Source organism: Chlamydomonas reinhardtii, chromosome 4 (assembly GCF_000002595.2).
Source record: "Chlamydomonas reinhardtii strain CC-503 cw92 mt+ chromosome 4, whole genome shotgun sequence".
Taxonomy (NCBI): Eukaryota; Viridiplantae; Chlorophyta; class Chlorophyceae; order Chlamydomonadales; family Chlamydomonadaceae; genus Chlamydomonas; species Chlamydomonas reinhardtii.
Window position 1 is genome coordinate 770,022 of NC_057007.1, and position 26,588 is coordinate 796,609.

The window sequence follows — 26,588 nt, forward strand, 5'->3', positions numbered from 1 at the left end:
GAGCTTCTCCATTGCGTACTCCAGCACCTGAAAGAAGTCTTCCAGAGTGGACAGGTTCTTGCGTAGGGAGGGGAGGTCGCCAGCGTCAAGGAGCAGCCCACCACCCTGGCTGGGGGGCGCGCCGCCGCCGCTGGTGCTCATGCTAGCTGCTCCATGACGTCGGGTGGCAGGGGTGTATCTGCAGGCTGGGCTGAGTATAGGCGCCACCAGCCAGTGATCGCGCAGCTGTGCCAGGACGGCGGTACGGCCGGCCGGCACGCGGCAGACGGCCCAGTCCGGTACGGTGGCGCCCTGGTCACGGAGGTAGGCGAGGAGGCGGCCACCAAGCGTGTCGTGGCCCAGCTGCGCCCACTCAAATCCCTGCACATCTGCGCAGCGGTTCTGGTGCGTCACGAGGTCAGAGCCGATGGCAACACACGTGTCCCGGGTCAGGCAAACGGCCCCGTACTCCGCCTCACTGCCCGCACCCCCACCAGCGCGCCCAGCCGTGCCGGCCGAAACCCCAGCTGGCGCGCCCAGGCCCCTGCCCCTGCCCTTACCACCACCCGCCGGTTGTAATGTCTGCAGTGGCGGCCGCGCCTGGGGCGGCGGCTGGGGCACTGCCTGCCCCGCTCCTCCACCCTGGCGCCCCGACCCGCTGCCCCCACCAGCCTGCTGTCCCCCGGCCGGCCGCCCAGTGCTGCTGCGGCTCCCCTGAGGGCCGAGCGGCAGCAGCAGCCCTCTTCACAGCAGCGGGTGGCAGCGGGAGGGCTTAGCGGGGTCCAGCCGGCGGAAGGCGTTGGGGGGCCGCCGGCGGCCAGGCGTCGCAGTGCCAATGCTGGGCCGGCTGGCAAGCAGCAGCAGCCCAGTGGGGCTCCCGCGGCACAGCCGCCCTTTGATCAGCGGGCAGCCGCCAGGCAGGATCTTCTCTTCTCTTCTTGCCCTGTCAGGGTTCTGGTCTCGGGGACCAGGCTGCTTTTAGGCAGCAGGGGGGCAGCGCGTCTGCCCCTGTTCAACCTTGTAAGGATGATTCCTCAAAAAAAAAGGATAAGCAGCTGGCAGCTGCGATGCAGCGGTACTTGGCCTACATGGCGGACCTCCATCTCCAGCAGCAACGGCGGGTACAGCAACAACAGCAGCAGGAGCAGCAGCGCCAGGTGCAGCCGCCCAGGCCCCGGACCGGCTCCCGGTTCGAGGTCCTGGCCACGCTGGGGGGACAGGACGGGGTGGGCGGTGGCGCTGCCACGGCGGCGTCCGGGCGTGGGCGACGGGTGCAACCAGCCGCGCACACACCGCAGCCGCCGCCGCAGCAACAGCCCCGCTCCAAAGGGCGCGGTGGCCCCGCCCAGCTCCCACAGCAGAGGGCAGGGCGCTTGGGCGGCGGGCTGCCTCCCCCGCAGGACGGTGCTAGCGGGGGGCTCATAATTCGGCCACCAGTGGGAGCGGCGAACCTTCGGCTGCTGACAGTGAATGTCAACGGCCTGGGCTCGCCGCTCAAGGCGCGGGCGCTGGTCTCGCACCTGCAGCAAGTTGGGGCGGATGTGGCGATGGTGCAGGAGACCCACGCTACTGACACGACCGCGCTGGAGTCTTGCCTTCGTGCCGCGCAGGGGGCGTGCCTTCCGTGGCGCCACTGCCTCGCTGCCAGCCCGGCAGCGTCGCCCCACTCCTGTGGTTCGGCTATCCTGGCGCGGAGTCGGCTGTCCCTTCCAGGCTGCGTACTGCAGCCGCCGTCAACGGATGCGGCGGGCCGTGTGGTATGTTGGGATTGGGACGTGGGTCACTTGCGCCTGCGCTTCGTGTGTGTGTATGCGCCCACGGCCGTGGCGGACAAGCCTTTTTTTTTGAGGAATCATCCTTACAAGGTTGAACAGGGGCAGACGCGCTGCCCCCCTACTGCCCGAAAGCAGCCTGGTCCCCGAGACCAGAACCCTGACAGGGCAAGAAGAGAAGAAAAGAGAAGAAAAACAGAAAACAAACACCTCGAAAACTGCCACCAACCACCCCCATCCATCCCACCCCACCCCACCCCGACCCGGCAGACAGAGCAGAAGGCTGGCCCCCCCGCCCCCCGGGAGGGGTTGCACAAAAACACCGCCAGACCTTACCCAAGCACCAGCCTACACCACAGCCTAACCGCAAGAACCACCACCACCGCGCGCCAGAAGCCTGCTTTCTTTGCCGGGCTGCATCCCCACCTGGCCACGGACAGGGTGCTTGTTGTCGGTGGGGACTGGAACTGTGTCACCGATGCCAGTCAGGAGGCGGCCCCTAGCCCGTCACGTGCCCCGCAACTTGCCAGCCTCCTCGCCCAGTTCAGTCTGGTGGACCCTTGGGCAAGCAAGCGTGGCGGCGCCAAGGGCTACACGCATCCGGCCACGCCCAAGCCGGCCACTCCTGCACGCCTGGATCGGTGGTATGTCAGTGCCACCGCGGCGCCGTGGGTGGTGGATGTCGCTCGCACCTATGGGGCGCCTGGGGACCACAACAGTGTGCTGCTCACCCTGTCCTTGCCCGACCTGCCACATGCGCACCGGGAGCAGTGGCGCTTCCCCACATACCTGCTGTTTCACCCCTCGCTGTGTTTGGAGCTCGAGCAGCGCTTGGAGGCGCACGTTGCCGCAAATCCCGTGGCCAGTACAGGTGACGGCGCTTGCACGCAATGGGAGGCGGACAAGTTCTTCTTGCGGGAGGCCGCCACCAGCATCCACCGTCGGCATGCACGCCAGACCCGGGATGGGCTGCATGGCGTGGTGCTGGCCGCAGACGCGGCCGCTGCCCTGGCCGACCGGCCGGGTGCCAGCGCCGCGCAGCGTCAGGCTGCGGCCATGGCCAACTTGGCGGTGCGGGAGGAGCGGGCAGCTGCCGCAGCGGCCAGCCACAATGCCCGCGCTGCACTGATGGAGGAGCATGGGGAGCGGGGCACTCGCTGGTTCCATCGGCAGGCTGACGAGCCAGCAGCCGGCGCGCAGGAGCCCATCACGCACTTGAAGGTGCCGGGACAACCGGCGCCTGTGGCAGTGCTCGTATCTTCCATCTACACTGTAGAAATCTGCCCAAAATCCGCCGAAGGCGGAGAAACATTTTTGGGTTTGGGTGCCGCGCATCTACGCAGGTGTAGACGTTTTTGGCCGGTTTTGGCGCAAAAATGGGGGAAGCGTAGACGTTTTGGGGGGCTTGGGGGCTTAAGTGTAGATGCCGCGGTCAGGGTCATCTACGCATGTGTAGATGCCGGGTGCCTGGGGCATCTACAAGATACGAGCACTGGCCTGTGGCGCTCACGGGGCCGGGCACGCGCAACACTGTCTCCGCAGCCGCCGCAGCCATGTACAGCAGCACCAGCCCCACCGGCCTGTTCCGCGTGCAGCCGATCTGTACGGCGTCGCAGCAACAGCTTCTGGCGGCCATTGACCGCAAGGTTCCGGTGGATCTGCACGCCGCCGCAGAGGGGTCCGGTGACGGCGCCCTCAGTGATGCCGAGCTGATGGCAGCGCTGGCTGGCTCCGCCAATGGTAAAGCACCTGGGTCGGACGGGGTTCCGTATGAGGTGTACAAGGTCTTCTGGGCACTGCTGGGCCCGCGCTTGTGTGCTGCTGCTGCCGCTGCCTTTGCTTTTTTGTTTTGCTGCCGCTGCAGATGCCCACGATGGCGGCGAAATGGCGGCGGCGCTGCCTGCTTCCTGGCGGGAGGGCATCATTACGCTCATCTACAAAGGCAAAAGCCTGGACCGCGCCGAGCTGGCTGGGGGTGTCAACCACGTCGACCTGCCTGCGTTCCTGTCTGCCCTGCAAGCTAAGACCTTCGCCCTCCTTGCCCAGCCAGGCCGGCAAACCTGGAAGATGCTCATCCGGGCGCTGCTTACTCATGTGCGCCCGGACTCCGCCACCACGTGGGCGTGGGTGTACAGCGACGCGCCGGCGCCAGCGGGGCTGCCTGCCCGGCTGGCAGCCGCGGTCGGCCACGTGCGGAGCGCGGGCGTGGAACAGCATCCACCGCAGCGCCGGCCGCGCCGGGGCTCCGGAGGGCCTCGGAGGTGTCGACTGCTGCCAGCGCTCCAGTAGAGAGGTGAGAGTGCGTTGGGGTATAGGTTTAGGCAGGTCGCCAGCTGTCCGAAGGTCTGTCTTGGAGACGCCATTGGGTAGGGCTCGGTTGTGCAGGGGGAGGGGTTTAGTACCGGCGGTCGGCTTAGGTTGTGTGTCTGCAAGTTTGCATAGGGCGTGAGTGAAGCGGTTCAGGGCGCGCTTGTGCCGGTCTTTTACCCGGCCTTTTGGAAATCGCCGATCCAGCTGTACAGTGTCAATGATGTGCCGTCCCGTATTTGCGTCCACCAGGTCGGCCAGGTTCAAGCCAAGGTCTATTGTCAGGGGGCTGATCCAGTCAGCTCGCAGGTAAGCGGGCGTGCTCGCCTCAGCGGCTCGGAGTTTGGACACTAGTGTTGGTAGGGCGGCTGCAAATTCCTTGCCTTGCAGCATGGCCAGCAGGTCGTGGTCTTGAAGGAGGGTGAGTTGTTTCAGGGTAACAAAAAATTTCCCCGCTCTTCGCATGTCGTGCAGCGGGAGGTCGCTCCCCGCCTGCGCCGCTTGGAGGTGGAGGAGGCGGCGCGTAATTACGCCTAGCCTGCCGTTATCGTTCAGCGAAATCATGAGCAGTCTGGAGGCGCGTTGTACATACTCTTCGCGGAGCGAGCCTATTCCTAGGCCCCCCATCTCGGCAGGCAGAAGGATGGCGCGGGTGGCGCAGTCACGTGGTAGGCCGACGCACCGACGGGTGATACCCGCGATTTGGGCGTCCAGTGCCCGGATATCGTGTTGCGTGTATGCCATGGCTGGGAGGGAGTAAGCCACTTTTGCTTTGAGGCATTGTTTGATGAGCATGTAGCACTGGCGAGGGAGTTTTTTGTACTTGCTCAGCTCTTCGCCGGCGTCAGTTAGGTCGGTTTTAACCGCCTTAAGTTGAGGGCGCCAGTCCATCGTCATGGTGATTTCCACGCCGAGATAGCGGTATGATTTATGTGGGGACACGTACGGCAAGGCTATCTTGGTGAGTTTTCCATCCTTGACGTTAGAGCCAATGTGGATTTGGCCATCCAGGAAGCGTTTGAGGGTGCGTTCGCAGGCGGGGCCTTTCATGCTTTTGTCTGAACTGTTGGCACTTGCGAAGCTGTGGAGGATGCCTGTGCAGGCGCTCTTGTCGCGGTTGATGCGCATACCTCCCCAGGCGGCGTATCGCGCAATTTTGTCAGTTTGGCACCGGAGGTTATCACGGGAGTTGGCTGCTAGCGCCAGGTCATCCGCGTAGCCTAGTGATGAACAGTTGTGTTGGTCATTCTCACTGTTTGTGAGGCAGCCGTATCGGTAGCCGCGGCCGCCGTAGTGGAGCCACCTCAGGAGTGGCTCGAGAAAGATGATAAATAACAGTGGTGAGAGGGTATCTCCTTGCATGGTGCCGCGCCTTATCTGGACGGGGGATGTGCGGCCGTGGGCTGTGCGGATGGTGGTGTTTGCGGTAGAGTACAGATTGCGCACGACTTCTATGAAGTCGGTTGGGAGGCCGAGGTGGTGCATTACAGTGAGCAAGCGGTCGTGGTCTATGGTGCCGAAGGCGTTTGAGAAGTCGATGTACGCGACGTATAGGTCGCGCTTTGTGAGGGCTGCGTCCTCAATCACGTGCAGTAGGTTCATGATTTGGCGCTCCGTTCCTTTGTACTTTTGAAAGCCTTCTTGGGCTTCGCTGTGGACGAGGAGCTCAGTGCATGCTTCGGTGGCTGCCCGAGTGACTAAACTGGTGTAGAGCTTGTAGAGCGTGTTGCACAGTGCAATGGGTCTGTAATTGGAGATGGACAGCGGGTCTGCCTTCTTGTACAAGAGAATGGTGTCGCTGGTGGACCAGCCGTCTGGTAGTTCGGCTTTAATCCATGCGACACATAGGAGAGTATGGACGGCGGCTTGTAACGCATCTGGCATGCATTTGAGTAGCTCGTTTGGGAGGCCGTCAGGGCCAGGACTCTTGTTGCGGGAGAGGGATTGCATGCACCGTTGGAAGTTGCTCGCGTCAGAGACGTTAGGCAGCAGGGAATGGGTGTCCGGGTGTTGTGCGCGGGCCAGCAGGAAGCCGCCGTCGGGTGCTCCTGGTTCGTTCCAGGGGAAGGTGGTGGTGGTGTCTTCTGGTCGGTAGCGTCCAGTGCGTGGGCCACCAGTGGGTTCAGCGGCAGCTTGGAAATGAGTGTGTAGCGCATCGTTGATGTCGGTGCTGGTGGTGGCAATGTGTTGGGTAGTAGGGTGGCGTACAGCTGTCAGTTTTTGTCGCGGTCCTGATTTGCCGAGCATTATTTTGGAGGCTTTGCCTTGAGAGGTTGCGAATAGCTTTCTAATCCGTGTTAACCATTTGCTGGCGGCCTTGGCATTGGCTTCTTTCTGAGTAGTGCGGCGTGTCTTGAGGGCAGTTTCCCAGTCCCGTTTGGCGGCGGCCGCGGGTGTGGGGTTCGTAGGGGCCACGGGTGGTACGGGTGCTGGCGCTGTGGGGGGCGGAGTGGGAGGCTCCTGTGGTTGCGCTGGGGAGGCGTGCACGAGAGCTAGGTAGAGTTGCTTTTTCTGTTTTTCGGTGGCTAGCAGCCGCTTTAGCTTCTTGGCCTCCGCCCGGGACGGTTTTGCTCTGGAGGTTCGGGGCGGTTTTTGGGGACACGTGTCGAGCATGATTTTGGCTCCGACGGCTAGTGCTCCATAAAGGGCGGTGGATGCGGCGTTGAGGTCAAGCGTGGAGAGTTGTGCGCGTGCGTCGGTGACAATGTTGTGGGCGGTGCGTGTATTTGCTACGTGATGTGTGTTGGATGAAAGTGCGGTTACTGTGGAGTCGATGATTTGTCGTGCGCTGCGACCGGGTATGGTGAGCGCGGCATACAGGGTTTCAAGGGCAGTGGTTCCGTCTGCTTCCCATCGCTGTGTGATGGTGCGACTCTGGGTTTGAGTGATAGGCTTGACGATGTTTGCTAGTGTAGGGCCGGTGCTTGTGTCTGCGCTCGGGATATCTGGTTCCGCGGGTGCAGTGGTGGTTCCCGTGGGTTTGTAGGGAAGGTTAGCCTTTAAGTGTAGGCCCAGGTGATCGGTGGTGCCCCCGCATGCTGAGGTCCATTCCGTAGCCGCAGGGCAGCCCTGGGCGTGGTTGTTTGCTAGGAAGTCGTCGATGCGGCTTTGATGTGTAATTGTGTCGTGTTGTATCTGCGTGTACGTATGTGGCCTAGGGCGTGTGCGCGCGGCGGGTGATAAGCCCGTCTGCTTCAGGAAGTTTTGATGTGTTGTGTCGTTGGTAGTACTGGTGTTGGTGCTTCTGTCCGTGTCGTAAGCAGCAGCGTTCCAGTCCCCGCCGGCTAGGAGGGGTTCTTTCAGACGGGCTGCACTTCGTGAGGCTCGAGTGATGTAGGTGTACAATGCTTCGCGGGTGCGCTTGTCATCGGGTGGGCAGTAGACTCCGATGATGTGGATAGGCGTCGAAGAGGAAGGGGCCATGCGCAGGTGGACCATGTAGCCCTGGAGTGTTGCCGGCGTGGGGAGGCAGGTGATATGTTCTTTGCGGGCGTATCTGGTGTGAACCGCAAGCGTGACTCCGCCCGAGGGTTGGTGCCGCCGTTGGTCTTGTTTTGGCCCCTTTGTCGGTGTCGGTCGGGGTGTGCTGTGGACAAACGTGGAGTACGATTTGAAGCTGTTTTTGATGATGTCGCGTTCTGTTCTGGTCCTGTGGGCTCGAGTTTTAGTTTCAGTGAGTACGAGAATGTCCGCGTCCCAGGTTTCTGATTCTTCCCTAATGGGGGCCAGGTTGGATAACAACCCCCGGGCGTTGAGCGTGACAAAATGGCATGTGCTTGTGTGGGCGGGTGTAGCTGGTGCCGGGCGCTGGGCCTGCGGCAGTGCCGCGGCTTCCAAACATGCCTGAAGCGTGGCTTGTCTTTTCTTTCCAGGAGCGCGCTGTGGGGGGTTGTGAATAACTGGTGGTGGTTGTTGCGCGGGTGTGGAGGCATGGTTCGGTGGTGTGCCAGGGGTGGGTTGCGAGGGAGGTGCCTTGGTAGGGGTCCGTTGTGCAGGGAGGTTTGTGGTGGGCCGTGTCGGTTTGTGCGGTGAAGGTGGGGACAGGGAAAGGGCGCGTTTTGCTGCTTTACGGCGGTTGATGGGAGATCCCATGGCTCGCAGGAGAGCGTGAGTGAGTGTGTTTGTACGTGCCTTCTTGGGTGGTGGGCTGCGGACGGGGGTATTGGCGTGCTTGTCAATGATATCTTGCGTGCATGGACCGCCATCCCAGATGGGGCCCCAGCGGAGGAGGGAGGGGTCCTGGGTACGGGGGCCGTGTGTCCAAGTTGAGTGTGTTACCGCTATGTAGTGGTTGCATTCGGCGGTTGGGAAGGTAGGGGGGAAGCCCGCAAGGGCCCACGAGTGGGGTACGTGTGCTAGGTATACGTTGTGTTGGGGGCGGTCATATGCCGTGGGTTTCGGGAGCGGGAGCCAGTCTGTGTATCCTGGGCCAATAATGTGGATTTGTACTCCGGGGAGGAGGGACTGGAATGCGATGAGGTCTGGAATGGTGAGCATGGCTGTGTCTTCCACATTGCGGCAGTGCGTCTGCACGGTTCGTTCAGGGGTTTCGGTTTCCTCGTAGAGACCCAGGATATGCAGTCGCAGCTCGTCGCTGCCCGGGCTGCTTGGTGCGGTTAACTGTCTGAGTTTGGATGCAATACATGTGCGTATGGCCCCTGTCATTGATGCCCAGCTCGCAGGTTCAGTGGGCATGAGTGGGACTTGGCTGCCGGGTAGGGCCGCTAGGGTAGCAAAGAGGGCGCAGTTATTGCCCCATGCGCACGTGTCGAGCAAGCGGTGTCCTTGAGAGGTGAGGCGGTGGGCTAGTTGGGTTAGGGAGCGGTATTCGGGGGGTTCGGGAAGTGGGGTGTTGCTGTCTGCTGAGCGCATGCGGTCGGGCGCCCAGTTAGCGGGCGGGCCGGTCGCGTTCAGGCACAGCGGATGTAGGGGGGGTGTATCAGGTGTGCGAGCTGATAGCGTAAAAACCGTGCCCGTGGTTTCAAGTGCGGTGGTGCGGCGTATGGCCCGCGGTTGGGTGTCAGCGGAGTCCAGGACCAGCCAGCTGGTGCCGTGCCGTTTGATGGCTATCACATGGCCATAGATGCCACTGGAGTAGCCGGGTGTGAAGATTAGGAAGCCGTGTTCGGTCTGTTTGTGTCTACGTGCAATGCTGGCAGGGGAGTCATCGGGGCGAATGTTGTCGTGGACGTGGATGGCCAGGGCTTGGTTCGCTCTGTGGCAGTTATATTTGAGGTAGTGATTGATGGCGTGGACTGAAAATTGGCCGATGACTGGTGTGAAGGCCTGCGTCCACGCGTGTGTTTGTGCTGGTTGGTTTGCCCCCTGCGCCTGGTGCAGCATTTGCTCAGCATACGTGAGTACGCGGTACGGGGAGATGGCCGCGCATCCTAGCAGGTTGTTAATGGCGTGAATCCAGCAGAAGGAATGCTGTTGCTGTTCGAAAAAGGCAGGCGGTAATCTGTTTGGGTGCGTGCGGGATGGGGGGGCGGTGTGGTCGCGGCTGCCGGCTGTGTATAGCTGAGTGGCTGTTCTACGTGGTGTGGTAGTGACTGGACGGTAGGGCGATTCTGGGTTAGATGGGCGTCCCTTCGCCAGCCTGTGTGCCTTTCGCGCGCCATGTGTAGGCGGCTTCGGCAATGCTGGCTGACAGGAGGCCTGGGGTTCTGGCTCTTGCCTGTTGGGGCCGTGCGAGTGGTGAACATCATTGTTGCAGAGGGGCCCCAGGCGCCATGCCTCCGGCATCCAGGTTACGAGGGCGGCCCAAGCGCTAAGGAGCAGGATGGCGATGAAGCTCGGGCGGCAGGCTTTCACGATTGGGACGATGGGGGAGCGCACGGTAGGGTTTTGAGTGTCGTTTTCCAGTGGCTCTATGAACGTATTATCATGTGCTTGCTGTAAGCTTTCCGTTGTGGGGTTGAGCGCGTGGTTGGGGCTTACATTTGAGAGGAAACAGGTTCTGGCTCTCTGTCTTCCCACAAGAGGGTTTTTAGTCTTGCTGTTATGGGTTGAATGATGGGGCTGATTGGTTAGCGTGTTGTGCGATACTGAGGCGCTGGCTTGGGAGGGGTGCGAGCTCGACGAGAGGAGGAGTGCGCACAGCAAAGAGATAGTTAACATAGAGAACTTCGTGGTGTATCTTATCAAATTGGTCATTTTGCTGGCCGCTAGGCCGCTGGTCGCTGTTCTGCTTGCGTTCGGTCGACCTATTAGCGGTCGGTCTGCCTTGGTATTGAAGCGTTGTTGTTTGTGCTGCTCAGTGGTTTGCTTGCCTCCACTCAGTTTTGGGCTTGCCGGGGGCGGCTGGTAGCCCGGTTGACAGTAGGATCGGGGGAACGTGGGTTCGGGGGCGCGTCGCACAACTGTGATCCCAAGGAGCATCGACTGTTGACCATATTGGTAGTTGCGTGAGGCCCCCGCAGGCGGGGCGCTCGCTACCGGTCGTGTCTCCGCAATCCTTGGGCAGACTGTGTCCTCAACATCGGGTTTCTGTAACTGTATACGAGTCTTCCGTCAAGCTGGCACCTGCGCTGGCGTCGGACATGGTAGGGTCGGGTGAAGCCTCCGGCGGCTACACCGACTACTTACACGGCCTTGCCTCCCAAACCCGGTAGTTCTCACTACCTCCATACACACGGTGCTTCGGCACTACACTCACTCCGGACCGCACCTGCGTCATCGATGCCAATACTTTACAAAACACATGGCCGAGGGCCCAAAGGCGGCACAGGATAGCCCTCAACCGTCTCACTCTCGCACTCTACGCTGAAACCCGAACCCGAGCCAAAACCCACAACAGCACTGCTCCCCTTACCGCTGCCCAACGCACTCTCCCAGACGGGCACACCTTTACCGGCCTCCACACGACCCACACCGCACCTACCGCCGTTGACTGGGGCACACTTAACCGCTTCCTTCGCCAGCGCGCCCCTGCCGCCGAACCAACCGCCCATGCCGGAGGAACTGCCGCGGCCGCCACCACCGCTGTCACCACCGCCACCGCCGCCACGGCGACAGAACATGAGGACGCCCACAGCGATGGCGAAAACCAGACACCTGCACAAACACGCCGGCCGGGCACACAGCAACGTAAGCGGGCCTGCATTAAAATGGTCAGAGAACCTGAAGGACGGGGAGCCCCGCCAGCCGACGCACCGAAAGCGTTCGACTGGGGACCCGCGCTTGACCCACTTACCGATGCACACTGCGCAGACCTGCTCGACATTGCCCCCAGCCTCATCGGCCGATCCAAGCCCCCCAACCCCGAAGCACACCTCAGACGCCTACTTCTGGGCCCCACGCCCCCAACCACTTTCACACACCGACACAAGCTCAACCAGGAGGAGCAAGACGCGTACCTGGCCGCCACGTCCGACACCTGGAAGCACTTCAGCGAAACCTACCCCTCACCACCACCAACACCCTGTATGGACACCAGGAGCGGGTGCAGCACGTAATAGCCCGCACCACCAGCAAAGGTTCGCCTCACTACCGAGTCAAGTGGGAACCCACCGTCATCACCCCCGGCTCCCTCACCCTCTACGCCCGGAACCGCTACCGCCCCAAACCCGGCGGCCTTACCTGGCTCCTTACCCCGGGTAATGAACCTCGCGTCCTGGTGGAATGGGAAGACCTGGAAGAACCCGCCGCTACCCTGGAGGCACAAGACAACAAACAGGACCTCCTGGACGCCCTGCACGCCCGCCTTGCTGTCCCCCCGGCCCCCCGCCCCCCGGCCCCCGCTAGCGACACACACCTAAACCCTGACCAGCGACAGGGCCGATGGATAGACGCCAGCAATGACACCGCACGAGGGCAACGCACTCTGCGCCACTACGTAGACATCAATGTCGAGCCATGTAACCCCCACCGGGACATCTGCCCCACACAAACCTACACCATCCAGCTCGGTATCCTCCCCGACCCTGGCTCCACGGCACACAGCACTCACATGGCGCATGTATACGACCCCCGCGGACGGTGCATAGGCACCATCAGAGCAGAGCGGCTTAACCTCCTCTGGCAACGCTACCAGCATGCACAAACAACCTGGCCCGAAGCGCACGCTAAATACGACCAGGGCAGAGGCTTTGCGGCGGCCATCGCCCGCCTGCTCCTCCGATACAAACCCGGGGGCGGCTCCAAATCCCACCCTGTCACTGAAAAAGGGGAATGCATTCTGTGCGACGGATTGACACAAACCCTGCACACAGCAATAGGCAGCACAACAGAGCTCTTTGCATCCCCCCTAAACGTCTCGGAAGCCGCCACCACCTACTACACACTGTATGAAGAAGACATGCTCTTTGGGGCCAACTATGACGTGTACTCCCAGCCATGGGATGGAATTGCTGTCGCCTACCCCGAACCCAACACCGAAGACGGAGCTCACGCGGTACGATGGGCACTGGCATGGGCCGAACACACTGAAACCCTTACGAACACCCCCCACCCGCCAACCAACGCCACGCTGATCCTCCTCCCCACGCAACACAACGCGCCATACACAAGATACCTCGCCCACCCCAGAGTCACCCTCCTTGGCAGCATCTCCGCCACAGCAACGCACGCCCTTCTCTGCCCACACCCCAACGACGCAGGCCTCACCTTGAAACACGACCTGGTGCTGGTCAGCAATACACCCGGAGCCCGACTTGCCCAGTCCATACGCGACGCCCTAGGCACGTCTCTATACCTCTCAGGCATGCCCATCGAACCGCAGCCCCAACTCACCTGGGCCCACACACGGTGGGTGACCAAACAGGTCCGCCGGATGACCCGCACCCGCCCGGCAGCCCCCCGGGTAACACCCCCTCCCGTACCGGCCACGCCAGCCACCCTGGCCCCGTTTGCGGCCACCCAACCCCTACACCTCAACCCCTGTGAAGGCTTCTACACCGATGGCTCAGTGCAGAAAGACGCCCTTGGCCAGCCCAGCGCGTGGGGGGCCGCAGCGATTGATGCCCGCACGTCCCAAACGTATCAGATTGACGTCAACCCTGGACATCACGGCTGCAACACCATAACACGATGCGAGCTCTCGGCCATACACCAAGTGCTCAAGCTAGACGAAGTGCAAGCGCTCCCCGAAGTCACAGTCTACACAGACTCCGCTGCGTCGTTATTCCTCATCCGCAAAACAATCAACCAGCCCCAACTCCTTACCTTCAGCAAACACAAAGCGCTGCTGGATAACATCCTCGCGCTCCTGAAACGCCGCTCCCACGCCGGCCGCCGGACAAACCTTCTTAAGGTCAAAGCACACTCAGGGATTACGCACAATGAACTCGCAGATCAGGCGGCGGTGAAAACCGCCAAGGGAGAACGGATGCCCGGGGCCGAGTGGCTGGTCGAGGAATCCGATAACGACCCGCGTAGTAAATACTATTGGATACGTAAAACTATAAAACCGACTGCGGAAGGGGCGCCACGAGACAAGAACGAAGGACACTACGCGCATGACCTCAACCGCGGCATCGCCACGCTCGCGGCCCCGCACATCGCCCAAGGCCACACCCGCGAAACTCTCTACACTGGCTTCGTCGCCAACGCCATCCCAGACCCGGATATTAAATCCAGCAGCCGAACCATGAACCTGCAATCAGGCCGGCACCGCAAGGCCAAACGCTGCATGGACTACCTCTACGGGCAACTGTGGAACAACAAACTCACAGCCCGCTTTGGCCGCACAGTTACAGGCCGCCGAGCCCCCCGCGCTGGCCCTGATAACCCCGCCCCATGCCCACTCTGCCGCGGACCCGACTCCGGCGGCCACATACTGGGAGGCTGCCACAACCCCCAACTCCGTGCAATGTACATTAAACGACACAACATTGCAGTCCAGACCATCGCACGAGCCATCTCCCGCGGTGACTGCGGCGGCTGCTACATGGTAATGGACGCCACGTCTAAAGACGCTCTGCCAGACTACACAGCTGACAACCGTCTGCCGCCATGGCTGCTTCCCGACCAGGAGGGCAAACCAGCAGGACGCCACCTACACTACCGCCCCGACATACTACTAATTCCTTCAATCTCCCTCGCCGCAGCCCTAAACCCAGACTTTGTCGTGCTTCCCAGCGAACATGACACCATCCACATCATTGAAGCCGGATACACAGCCGACACGAACCACGCCGCCAAGCAACATGAAAAAGCACAACAGCACCAAGCCCTCGCAGCCGACCTGCGGGAAGCGGGATGGAAAGTGCAATACACTCCACAGAGCGCCATCAGCCTCGGGTTTGCAGGAACAATCCACAAGGACCTCCACCCCCTCCTCACCTCCCTGGGCGTCACCTCCCACAAAGCCAGGCAGTGCTGCGACACCCTACATGACCACGCAGTCGCCACCCTCAATCATATAGTCCTGACCAGACGGCGCCTCGAACGGGGACTGCCACCTGGCAACCCCGGCGAATGACGAGTGGTGTGGAAACGAATGCGTACGTAGACCAGAGCGGACGGCGGCGGGACGTAGCATCCCGGCAGGGTGCAGGCCTAGCCTGCACGCCCGCCGCCTAATGCTCGGTAGTGGGGGCGTACAGGAGGCGGGCCTGGCCCACCTCCTCATCTCCCCCCACTCCCTTAATCCACACCACTTGCCTACGGCAGGGTGTATCTATTTCTATTTCTGATAGGGACGGTGTCGCAGAGATTGTGGTGGGAAACGCAGGTAGCCATAACCGTGGCCACACACTTGCGCAGGCAGCTGGCGGTATCATCGAGGAGAAGTACGACCACATGCTGTGGGTGCCCTGCGCGCCGCACTGCATGGACCTGTTGCTCGAGGACATGGGCAAGATGCCGTGGGCGAAGGAGACAATTGAGCCCGTCCGCGACCTGGTCACCTTCATCCGCAACCACCAGGGCGCGCTCGCCATCTTCAGCAGCATCTCCGAGCGAGCTCGCGCTCATCAAGCCTGGTAAGTCCGCATTGCTGCCTGCGAGTATGTAGTTGCCGCTTTCCAGTTGCTTGCCTAATGCCTTGCATGTCCTGAATGTACGCCAATGGTTGCTGTCATCACTTTACAGGGGATACCTGCTTCGGCACGGTGTACCTGATGTGCGAGCGCATGCTCCTGGTCAAGCAGGCGCTGAAGCAGCTGTGGGTGCACAACGACATGGAGAAGTGGCGGAAGAAGAACAAGAAGGCGGGAGCCGAGTACACGCGGGTAGGTGCTGAAGGATGCGGTTGGCGACTGCGGCAAGGGGCACGGGTTGCAGTGAAGCAATGGTTGGCGTTGATTGACGATGTTGGCAATTCACAATGTGCTACCGCATGTGGTATCCGTGCTTGCAGCTCCAGGACGTCCTCATCAACAGCCCCCGCGCCTGGCGGAGGGTCGAAGACCTGGTGGCGCTGTCCACGCCCATCATGGTCCTGCTGCGCCTGGCGGACTCCTCGGCGGCTACCATGGGCAAGATCTACTACCGCTGCGTCGAGCTCAAGCGGCACCTGGAGACCGTCAACCTGTACTCCACGACCACCGCCCAGCGCAGGGAGGTCCTGCGGGTCTTCCAGGAGCGGTGGGACATGCTGCACAGCCCGCTTCACTCGGCGGGTGAGTGTTTTGGGGCCATGGTGCGGGGCTGTGGGCGGTGCGGGGCTGCGGGTGGTGCGGGGCTGTGGGTGGTGCGGGGCTGCGGGTGGTGCGGGGCTGTGGGTGGTGCGGGGCTGTGGGTGGTGCGGGGCTGTGGGTGGTGCGGGGCTGTGGGTGGTGCGGGGCTGTGGGCGGTGCGGGGCTGTGGGCGGTGCGGGGCTGTGGGTGGTGCGGGGCTGCGGGGCTGTGGGCACCTTCGGGCATGTCTCGGCACTTCACTCTGCTACTCTTCTTCGCGCCCTTTGCCCCTAGGCTACCTGCTCGATCCCGAGTTCTGGGACCACGACATCGACCACGGCAGAGGTTGCTTAGCGATAAGTTGGTGTGTAACGTCGGTTCAGACCCGAGTTCGATCCTCCCCAAATTCGGTACAGGGGAAACCTCCGTGCGTATTCAAATCACGCACAGGCGCTCCGCAGGGACCGCACGGCTCTTCAGTCGTGTCCTTGTCATCCGTGGCTAACGTCAGATAAGAGAGCGGTCGTGAAGTGCCGGCAAAGGGGCCGGACTCTGGATCGATCCAGAGTTTCAGTTGAGATGTTGCCCGACAGTCGGCATTACCTGATCCCCCGATCTCAGGTACCGAAAGCCGTGAGGGTAGATCATCCGAGCTGAACATGGATAGGACACCAGGGGCTTAATCCACCCCGCTCCCACCGGTGGGCAGGACCGGCAAAAATGATAAGGTGGTCGTGGTGACTTCCCGCCTTCTCTCGAACTGGGTTGAGAGATGATCAGCAAAGGCGTTGCCCCGTTAATACATGCTAGGCCCTATGGGCCAGCGTTGGGATTATTATTATTATTATTCTGGGACCACGACTCGACTAGCATGGACCCCAAGATCATGCGCGACTTCCGTCGCATTGTAAAGAAGACGTTCACCAGTGTGGCGGACCAGGCGCAGGTGGAGAGCGAGCTGCAGACGTTTCGCAACAAGGAGGGCGTGTGGGCTGACGCTGGCGACACGGCTGAGCTGAACCGGCAGAAGGTGACCGGCGGCAGCTGGCACGAGATGTACAGCTCCGGCGCTCCGCTCCTCTGCAAGTTGGCCATGCGGATTCTGTCGCAGCCTTCCTCGGCGTGTGCCTGCGAGCGGAACTGGAGCACGTACGAGTTCATCCACAGCCCACGCCGCAACAAGCTGCAGCCCGGGCGTGCAGCAGACCTGGTGTACGTGTTCTCCAACCAGCGCATCCTCGACAAGATGAAGAAGCCCGGCTACCAGCAGGAGGTGGTGCCCTGGCGGAACCGCTGGGAGGAGGAGGAGGAGGAGGAGGACGTGGCGGAGGACGCGGCGGAGGACGGCGCGGAGGAGGGGAGCGCGGCGGAGGAGGTGGACGGTGGGGACACTGACGATGAAGTGGATGCCGATGACGATGAGTAGCATAGGGCATTGGGCACAAGTACCCAGGGCATGCTGAGCGCATATTCGTGACAGTCAGATGTATGCAGATGTGGGCTGTGGGAAGACAGGTACATGACAATAATGTTTAGCCGTGCGACAGGGGGCCACCGTCTTGTTATTTATGTTCGTACATAATATGTTGCATTGAATTATGCGTGATGAACAATGGCTTGCTCAAGCGTGACCGTTCATGGCGTGTGCCCGTGAGGGGTTTGGACCGTCGTGAATCGTTTGCGTCGAATGTGCAGTTGGCCAGGCCGCAAGGGGCTGGCTTGCATCTGGACACGTTGGTCTCGTGCACAACACTTGAATGCCAGAACTAGGCTTGTCTGCAGTCGCCTGAAAGTGGGTTGACGAGTGTTGCGGAACTAAGGCGTACGCAGACCAGAGCGGAAGGCGGAGTGGGCTTGCAGGCGGCACGAGAGTAGGCAGTCAGTAGCGCAGTTGCGCATTCACATGTTACCTCGTAACCGATGGTGAACGCTGTGGACGGTCGCTGGGGGTGGCGCTGTGCATGTGATGGGCGCCCCATAACCAGTGCAGCACGTGCAAGATCCGTCAGCACACGGGAGGGCCGAAAGCTTGCCAGGCTGCCAGCCTGCCGCCAGTGCGTGTTGGCCTGTGCCGCTGCTGCGAGCGCATGTGTAAGGACCCCTTTCCCAGCTGCGGTGCCCAACAAATATTCCAGCCTGCCGTCAGTGCGTGTTGGCCTGTGCCGCTGCTGCAAGCGCATGCGTAAGGACCCCTTTCCCAGCTGCGGTGCCCAACAAATATTCCAGCCTGCCGCCAGTGCGTGTTGGCCTGCGCCGCTGCTGCAAGCGCATGCGTCAGGACCCCTTTCCCAGCTGCGGTGCCCAACAAATATTCCAGCCTGCCGTCAGTGCGTGTTGGCCTGCGCCGCTGCTGCGAGCGCATGCGTAAGGACCCCTTTCCCAGCTGCGGTGCCCAACAAATACTCCAGCCTGCCGCCAGTGCGTGTTGGCCTGTGCCGCTGCTGCGAGCGCATGCGTAAGGACCCCTTTCCCAGCTGCGGTGCCCAACAAATATTCCAGCCTGCCGCCAGTGCGTGTTGGCCTGCGCCGCTGCTGCAAGCGCATGCGTAAGGACCCCTTTCCCAGCTGCGGTGCCCAACAAATATTCCAGCCTGCCGCCAGTGCGTGTTGGCCTGCGCCGCTGCTGCAAGCGCATGCGTAAGGACCCCTTTCCCAGCTGCGGTGCCCAACAAATATTCCAGCCTGCCGCCAGTGCGTGTTGGCCTGCGCCGCTGCTGCAAGCGCATGCGTAAGGACCCCTTTCCCAGCTGCGGTGCCCAACAAATATTCCAGCCTGCCGCCAGTGCGTGTTGGCCTGCGCCGCTGCTGCAAGCGCATGCGTAAGGACCCCTTTCCCAGCTGCGGTGCCCAACAAATACTCCAGCCTGCCGCCAGTGCGTGTTGGCCTGTGCCGCTGCTGCGAGCGCATGCGTAAGGACCCCTTTCCCAGCTGCGGTGCCCAACAAATATTCCAGCCTGTCACGAGTGCGTGTTGGCTTGTGCCGCTGCTGCGAGCGCATGCGTAAGGACCCCTTTCCCAGCTGCGGTGCCCAACAAATATTCCAGCCTGCCGCCAGTGCGTGTTGGCCTGTGCCGCTGCTGCAAGCGCATGCGTCAGGACCCCTTTCCCAGCTGCGGTGCCCAACAAATATTCCAGCCTGCCGCCAGTGCGTGTTGGCCTGCGCCGCTGCTGCAAGCGCATGCGTAAGGACCCCTTTCCCAGCTGCGGTGCCCAACAAATATTCCAGCCTGCCGTCAGTGCGTGTTGGCCTGCGCCGCTGCTGCGAGCGCATGCGTAAGGACCCCTTTCCCAGCTGCGGTGCCCAACAAATATTCCAGCCTGCCGCCAGTGCGTGTTGGCCTGTGCCGCTGCTGCAAGCGCATGCGTAAGGACCCCTTTCCCAGCTGCGGTGCCCAACAAATATTCCAGCCTGCCGCCAGTGCGTGTTGGCCTGTGCCGCTGCTGCAAGCGCATGCGTCAGGACCCCTTTCCCAGCTGCGGTGCCCAACAAATATTCCAGCCTGCCGCCAGTGCGTGTTGGCCTGCGCCGCTGCTGCAAGCGCATGCGTCAGGACCCCTTTCCCAGCTGCGGTGCCCAACAAATATTCCAGCCTGCCGTCAGTGCGTGTTGGCCTGCGCCGCTGCTGCGAGCGCATGCGTAAGGACCCCTTTCCCAGCTGCGGTGCCCAACAAATACTCCAGCCTGCCGCCAGTGCGTGTTGGCCTGTGCCGCTGCTGCGAGCGCATGCGTAAGGACCCCTTTCCCAGCTGCGGTGCCCAACAAATATTCCAGCCTGCCGCCAGTGCGTGTTGGCCTGCGCCGCTGCTGCAAGCGCATGCGTAAGGACCCCTTTCCCAGCTGCGGTGCCCAACAAATATTCCAGCCTGCCGCCAGTGCGTGTTGGCCTGCGCCGCTGCTGCAAGCGCATGCGTAAGGACCCCTTTCCCAGCTGCGGTGCCCAACAAATATTCCAGCCTGCCGCCAGTGCGTGTTGGCCTGCGCCGCTGCTGCAAGCGCATGCGTAAGGACCCCTTTCCCAGCTGCGGTGCCCAACAAATACTCCAGCCTGCCGCCAGTGCGTGTTGGCCTGTGCCGCTGCTGCGAGCGCATGCGTAAGGACCCCTTTCCCAGCTGCGGTGCCCAACAAATATTCCAGCCTGTCACGAGTGCGTGTTGGCTTGCGCCGCTGCTGCAAGCGCATGCGTAAGGACCCCTTTCCCAGCTGCGGTGCCCAACAAATATTCCAGCCTGCCGCCAGTGCGTGTTGGCCTGCGCCGCTGCTGCAAGCGCATGCGTAAGGACCTCTTTCCCAGCTGCGGTGCCCAACAAATATTCCAGCCTGCCGCCAGTGCGTGTTGGCCTCCGTTTCACAGTATATTACATGAACACGCCGCGGCTTGTCAGTCTTCACACGCATCAGAGCATCCGTCAAACCTCGTAGCCGCAAGCTGCGCGGCACTCCACACGCCTAACCAGTTATGTTCGTGTCACATGCACCCACACACCTCGCCGCGGCTGCGCCAGGCCCCACCGGCCTTCGCACGCATCAGAGCATCCGTCAAACCTCGTAGCCGCAAGCTGCGCGGCACTCCACACGCCCAACCAGTTATGTTTGTGTCACATGCACCCACACACCTCGCCGCGGCTGCGCCAAGCCCCACCGGCCTTTACACGCATCAGAGCATCCGTCAAACCTCGTAGCCGCAAGCTGCGCGGCACTCCACACGCCCAACCAGTTATGTTTGTGTCACATGCACCCACACACCTCGCCGCGGCTGCGCCAAGCCCCACCGGCCTTCACACGCGTCAGAGCATCCGTCAAACCTCGTAGCCGCAAGCTGCGCGGAACTCCACACGCCCAGCCAGTTATGTTCGTGTCACATGCACCCACACACCTCGCCGCGGCTGCGCCAGGCCCCACCGGCCTTCGCACGCATCAGAGCATCCGTCAAACCTCGTAGCCGCAAGCTGCGTGGCACTCCACACGCCCAACCAGTTATGTTCGTGTCACATGCACCCACACACCTCGCCGTGGCTGCGCCAAGCCCCACCGGCCATCACACGCGTCAGAGCATCCGTCAAACCTCGTAGCCGCAAGCTGCGCGGCACTCCACACGCCCAACCAGTTATGTTCGTGTCACATGCACCCACACACCTCGCCGCGGCTGCGCCAAGCCCCACCGGCCTTCACACGCGTCAGAGCATCCGTCAAACCTCGTAGCCGCAAGCTCCGCGGAACTCCACACGCCCAGCCAGTTATGTTCGTGTCACATGCACCCACACACCTCGCCGCGGCTGCGCCAGGCCCCACCGGCCTTCACACGTGTCAGAGCATCCGTCAAACCTCGTAGCCGCAAGCTGCGCGGAACTCCACACGCCCAGCCAGTTATGTTCGTGTCACATGCACCCACACACCTCGCCGCGGCTGCGCAAGGCCCCACCGGCCTTCACATGCGTCAGAGCATCCGTCAAACCTCGTAGCCGCAAGCTGCGCGGCACTCCACACGCCCAACCAGTTATGTTTGTGTCACATGCACCCACACACCTCGCCGTGGCTGCGCCAGGCCCCACCGGCCTTCACACGTGTCAGAGCATCCGTCAAACCTCGTAGCCGCAAGCTGCGCGGCACTCCACACGCCCAACCAGTTATGTTCGTGTCACATGCACCCACACACCTCGCCGCGGCTGCGCCAGGCCCCACCGGCCTTCACACGTGTCAGAGCATCCGTCAAACCTCATAGCCGCAAGCTGCGCGGAACTTCATACGCCCAGCCAGTTATGTTCGTGTCACATGCACCCACACACCTCGCCGCGGCTGCGCCAGGCCCCACCGGCCTTCACACGTGTCAGAGCATCCGTCAAACCTCGTAGCCGCAAGCTGCGTGGCACTCCACACGCCTAACCAGTTATGTTCGTGTCACATGCACCCACACACCTCGCCGTGGCTGTGCCAAGCCCCTCCGGCCTTTACACGCGTCAGAGCATCAGTCAAGGCCGCGGCGCCGGGCCTCTTGCTTTGTTAGGATCAGCAAGTTACGTGCGCAGTCGTTCTTTGTGTCCTTCTGGTGGTAGACTTTGTACTTCGACATTTTACCATCCGCGCACTTCACAGCACCGCCAGGCCCAAGCGCAAGCTTTTTGCCATCCTTAGCCCAGCACCATGCAATGATGTTGGCCCTCCTCACGCTGATCTTCTTTTTGTTGTCGCTAGAAAGCGTCAACATGATCTCGCCCTTCACCTCCGTGCCCTGCATCGGCTCCTTCTCACCAACACGCCGCACCTGCCCCTGCGCACTGCACTCGTACTGCTGGTTTAAATCGAACATCTTCCACGCGCCAACTTCATCAGCGGACTCAGCACTCTGCTCTGCCTCCCTGCGTGCCCTGGCTGCCATCCGAAGCTGCTCTGCGACGTGCACGGGTGGCAATGCCGCTAGCACCGCAGCCTCCCATCGGTCGTCAGCAGCCTCCTTCTCACGCTTAGCATCCCAGGCCGCAGCCGCAGCCTGACGGCGCTCCTCAGCCTCCAGTTGCTTCCGCCGCTCCGCAGCGGCTCGTTCTTCCTCACAGCGCATCAGCGCAGCCTGTGAGACAGAAGGACAAGGACAGGACCCATGATGGTTCTGCACGGCGAGTCGTTCATATGTGCCTACAAGCAGGTCCATCTATCCTATCATCCGCTGCAACTTACACTTGTCATGTCCATCATGTGCGAGGGGATGTGCATGCTGACGAAGACAGGCGGCAGGCCACACGGCCACGCCGGGCTCGGGGGCTGAGGGAAACCGCAGTCCTCAACGTGGCACCAGTGGGTGTCAAGCGAGTTGAAGTACTCCTTGGTCGCCCAAGGGAAGCGCCGAAAGAAGACACTGTACAGCTCGTTGATGTCGGTCACGCCCATCGCCCGCGCTCTCTCCTGGTAATAGCTCCGCAAGCACCGAACAACCCGGTGGATGAGCGGAGTGACCACAACTGCGCAGCCTGTTTCGCCTACTGTTTTGCCATCAAGTTTATCCATCCAGAGCTCCATTGCGCGTATCCAATAGGGCAGGCTCGGTTCGCGTATCGCATCGGCCATCGTGTCACTGATATTAGGCTTTTGGTTGTGAGCAACTGCAAACACAGAATCATATTATGCTTAAGACGTTGCCTATGTTGCGTCTATGTTGCCTCTCGCTGCACTGTGCCACCGACGCATTGACACGGCACGACCACCGGCCACCGGCACCCGCCGGCGACCCCCACACCCCCGCCCCCCGCCCCCCTGGCGTATTTTGCGCCGTACTGAGACCCAGGAGAGGCGTACTAGTACTCAGTACGTACTAGTACGTACTAACACGTACTGAGTACTGTGCAACCCTGCCCCACACTGTGCCCCATGCACCCCAGTGCCTGGGTTCCGTGGCCAGCTGTGTTGGATCGTTACTGGGCATGCCAGTGATGCACCACAGAGCTGCCATCCCCATTGACAGCCAACACAGCAGGCCTGGCGCTTGACATATACTGTGCAACACCCCGCACCCCCCACACACGGGCCCTCGGACCCCACACTGTGTTCCATGCACCCCAGTGCCTGGGTTCCGTGGCCAGCTGTGTTGGATCGTTACTGGGCATGCCAGTGATGCACCACAGAGCTGCCAGCCCCATTGACAGCCAACACAGCTGGCCTGGCGCTTGACATGTACTGTGCAACACCCCGCACCACCCGCACACGGGCCCTCGGACTCCACACTGTGTTCCATGCACCCCAGTGCCTGGGTTCCGTGGCCAGCTGTGTTGGATCGTTACTGGGCATGCCAGTGATGCACCACATAAGCTTCCAGCCCCATTGACAGCCAACACAGCTGGCCTGGCGCTTGACATGTACTGTGCAACACCCCGCACCACCCGCACACGGGCCCTCGGACCCCACACTGTGCCCCATGCACCCCAGTGCCTGGGTTCCGTGGCCAGCTGTGTTGGATCGTTACTGGGCATGCCAGTGATGCATCAAAGAGCTGCCAGCCCCATTGACAGCCAACACAGCTGGCCTGGCGCTTGACATGTACTGTGCAACACCCCGCAACCCCCACACACGGGCCCTCGGACCCCACACTGTGTTCCATGCACCCCAGTGCCTGGGTTCCGTGGCCAGCTGTGTTGGATCGTTACTGGGCATGCCAGTGATGCATCAAAGAGCTGCCGGCCCCATTGACAGCCAACACAGCAGGCCTGGCGCTTGACATGTACTGTGCAACACCCCGCACCACCCGCACACGGGCCCTCGGACCCCACACTGTGCCCCATGCACCCCAGTGCCTGGGTTCCGTGGCCAGCTGTGTTGGATCGTTACTGGGCATGCCAGTGATGCATCAAAGAGCTGCCAGCCCCATTGACAGCCAACACAGCAGGTCTGGCGCTTGACATGTACTGTGCAACACCCCGCACCACCCGCACACGGGCCCTCGGACCCCACACTGTGCCCCATGCACCCCAGTGCCTGGGTTCCGTGGCCAGCTGTGTTGGATCGTTACTGGGCATGCCAGTGGTGCACCACAGAGCTGCCAGCCCCATTGACAGCCAACACAGCAGGCCTGGCGCTTGACATGTACTGTGCAACACCCCGCACCACCCGCACACGGGCCCTCGGACCCCACACTGTGCCCCATGCACCCCAGTGCCTGGGTTCCGTGGCCAGCTGTGTTGGATCGTTACTGGGCATGCCAGTGATGCACCACAGAGCTGCCAGCCCCATTGACAGCCAACACAGCAGGTCTGGCGCTTGACATGTACTGTGCAACACCCCGCACCACCCGCACACGGGCCCTCGGACCCCACACTGTGTTCCATGCACCCCAGTGCCTGGGTTCCGTGGCCAGCTGTGTTGGATCGTTACTGGGCATGCCAGTGATGCACCACAGAGCTGCCAGCCCCATTGACAGCCAACACAGCAGGTCTGGCGCTTGACATGTACTGTGCAACACCCCGCACCACCCGCACACGGGCCCTCGGACCCCACACTGTGCCCCATGCACCCCAGTGCCTGGGTTCCGTGGCCAGCTGTGTTGGATCGTTACTGGGCATGCCAGTGATGCATCAAAGAGCTGCCAGCCCCATTGACAGCCAACACAGCAGGCCTGGCGCTTGACATGTACTGTGCAACACCCTGCACCCCCCACACACGGGCCCTCGGACCCCACACTGTGCCCCATGCACCCCAGTGCCTGGGTTCCGTGGCCAGCTGTGTTGGATCGTTACTGGGCATGCCAGTGATGCACCACAGAGCTGCCAGCCCCATTGACAGCCAACACAGCAGGTCTGGCGCTTGACATGTACTGTGCAACACCCCGCAACCCCCACACACGGGCCCTCGGACCCCACACTGTGCCCCATGCACCCCAGTGCCTGGGTTCCGTGGCCAGCTGTGTTGGATCGTTACTGGGCATGCCAGTGATGCATCAAAGAGCTGCCAGCCCCATTGACAGCCAACACAGCAGGTCTGGCGCTTGACATGTACTGTGCAACACCCCGCACCACCCGCACACGGGCCCTCGGACCCCACACTGTGCCCCATGCACCCCAGTGCCTGGGTTCCGTGGCCAGCTGTGTTGGATCGTTACTGGGCATGCCAGTGATGCATCAAAGAGCTGCCAGCCCCATTGACAGCTAACACAGCAGGTCTGGCGCTTGACATGTACTGTGCAACACCCCGCACCACCCGCACACGGGCCCTCGGACCCCACACTGTGTTCCATGCACCCCAGTGCCTGGGTTCCGTGGCCAGCTGTGTTGGATCGTTACTGGGCATGCCAGTGATGCACCAAAGAGCTGCCAGCCCCATTGACAGCCAACACAGCAGGCCTGGCGCTTGACATGTACTGTGCAACACCCTGCACCCCCCACACACGGGCCCTCGGACCCCACACTGTGCCCCATGCACCCCAGTGCCTGGGTTCCGTGGCCAGCTGTGTTGGATCGTTACTGGGCATGCCAGTGATGCATCAAAGAGCTGCCAGCCCCATTGACAGCCAACACAGCAGGCCTGGCGCTTGACATGTACTGTGCAACACCCCGCAACCCCCACACACGGGCCCTCGGACCCCACACTGTGTTCCATGCACCCCAGTGCCTGGGTTCCGTGGCCAGCTGTGTTGGATCGTTACTGGGCATGCCAGTGATGCACCACAGAGCTGCCAGCCCCATTGACAGCCAACACAGCAGGCCTGGCGCTTGACATGTACTGTGCAACACCCTGCACCCCCCACACACGGGCCCTCGGACCCCACACTGTGTTCCATGCACCCCAGTGCCTGGGTTCCGTGGCCAGCTGTGTTGGATCGTTACTGGGCATGCCAGTGATGCATCAAAGAGCTGCCAGCCCCATTGACAGCCAACACAGCAGGTCTGGCGCTTGACATGTACTGTGCAACACCCCACACCCTCCACACACGGGCCCTCGGACCCCACACTGTGCCCCATGCACCCCAGTGCCTGGGTTCCGTGGCCAGCTGTGTTGGATCGTTACTGGGCATGCCAGTGATGCACCACAGAGCTGCCAGCCCCATTGACAGCCAACACAGCAGGTCTGGCGCTTGACATGTACTGTGCAACACCCCGCACCACCCGCACACGGGCCCTCGGACCCCACACTGTGCCCCATGCACCCCAGTGCCTGGGTTCCGTGGCCAGCTGTGTTGGATCGTTACTGGGCATGCCAGTGATGCATCAAAGAGCTGCCAGCCCCATTGACAGCCAACACAGCAGGTCTGGCGCTTGACATGTACTGTGCAACACCCCGCACCACCCGCACACGGGCCCTCGGACCCCACACTGTGCCCCATGCACCCCAGTGCCTGGGTTCCGTGGCCAGCTGTGTTGGATCGTTACTGGGCATGCCAGTGATGCATCAAAGAGCTGCCAGCCCCATTGACAGCTAACACAGCAGGTCTGGCGCTTGACATGTACTGTGCAACACCCCGCACCACCCGCACACGGGCCCTCGGACCCCA

General features: G+C 61.8%; 4 protein-coding genes across 4 annotated transcripts; 3 read left to right on the top strand and 1 right to left on the bottom strand.

Annotated features, from left to right (window-relative positions):
• The first annotated feature begins 314 nt into the window (after positions 1-314).
• Positions 315-5,942, top strand: CHLRE_04g217965v5 (uncharacterized protein). The gene is made up of 6 exons (XM_043061801.1): positions 315-384; positions 3,294-3,491; positions 3,616-3,868; positions 3,966-4,044; positions 4,311-4,367; positions 4,533-5,942. Exons 2-6 carry the CDS (start codon positions 3,305-3,307, stop codon positions 4,593-4,595), a joined length of 639 nt encoding a protein of 212 aa, XP_042925056.1. The 5' UTR covers positions 315-384; positions 3,294-3,304; the 3' UTR covers positions 4,596-5,942.
• An 8,832-nt stretch (positions 5,943-14,774) lies between these two features.
• On the top strand, positions 14,775-16,301 carry CHLRE_04g217966v5 (uncharacterized protein). Its single transcript, XM_043061802.1, has 4 exons — positions 14,775-14,967; positions 15,093-15,232; positions 15,361-15,622; positions 16,070-16,301. Exons 1-4 carry the CDS (start codon positions 14,802-14,804, stop codon positions 16,132-16,134), a joined length of 633 nt encoding a protein of 210 aa, XP_042925057.1. The 5' UTR covers positions 14,775-14,801; the 3' UTR covers positions 16,135-16,301.
• A 113-nt stretch (positions 16,302-16,414) lies between these two features.
• CHLRE_04g217967v5 (uncharacterized protein) lies at positions 16,415-17,726 on the top strand. The gene has a single exon (XM_001700437.2). The coding sequence runs from the start codon at positions 16,491-16,493 to the stop codon at positions 17,043-17,045; it is 555 nt and encodes a 184-aa protein (XP_001700489.1). The 5' UTR covers positions 16,415-16,490; the 3' UTR covers positions 17,046-17,726.
• Positions 17,727-19,965: 2,239 nt separating this feature from the next.
• CHLRE_04g217968v5 (uncharacterized protein) lies at positions 19,966-22,731 on the bottom strand. The gene is made up of 2 exons (XM_043061803.1): positions 22,292-22,731; positions 19,966-22,184 (listed from the first exon to the last, which is right to left on the bottom strand). Exon 2 carries the CDS (start codon positions 22,173-22,175, stop codon positions 21,585-21,587), a length of 591 nt encoding a protein of 196 aa, XP_042925058.1. The 5' UTR covers positions 22,176-22,184; positions 22,292-22,731; the 3' UTR covers positions 19,966-21,584.
• Positions 22,732-26,588: the final 3,857 nt, after the last annotated feature.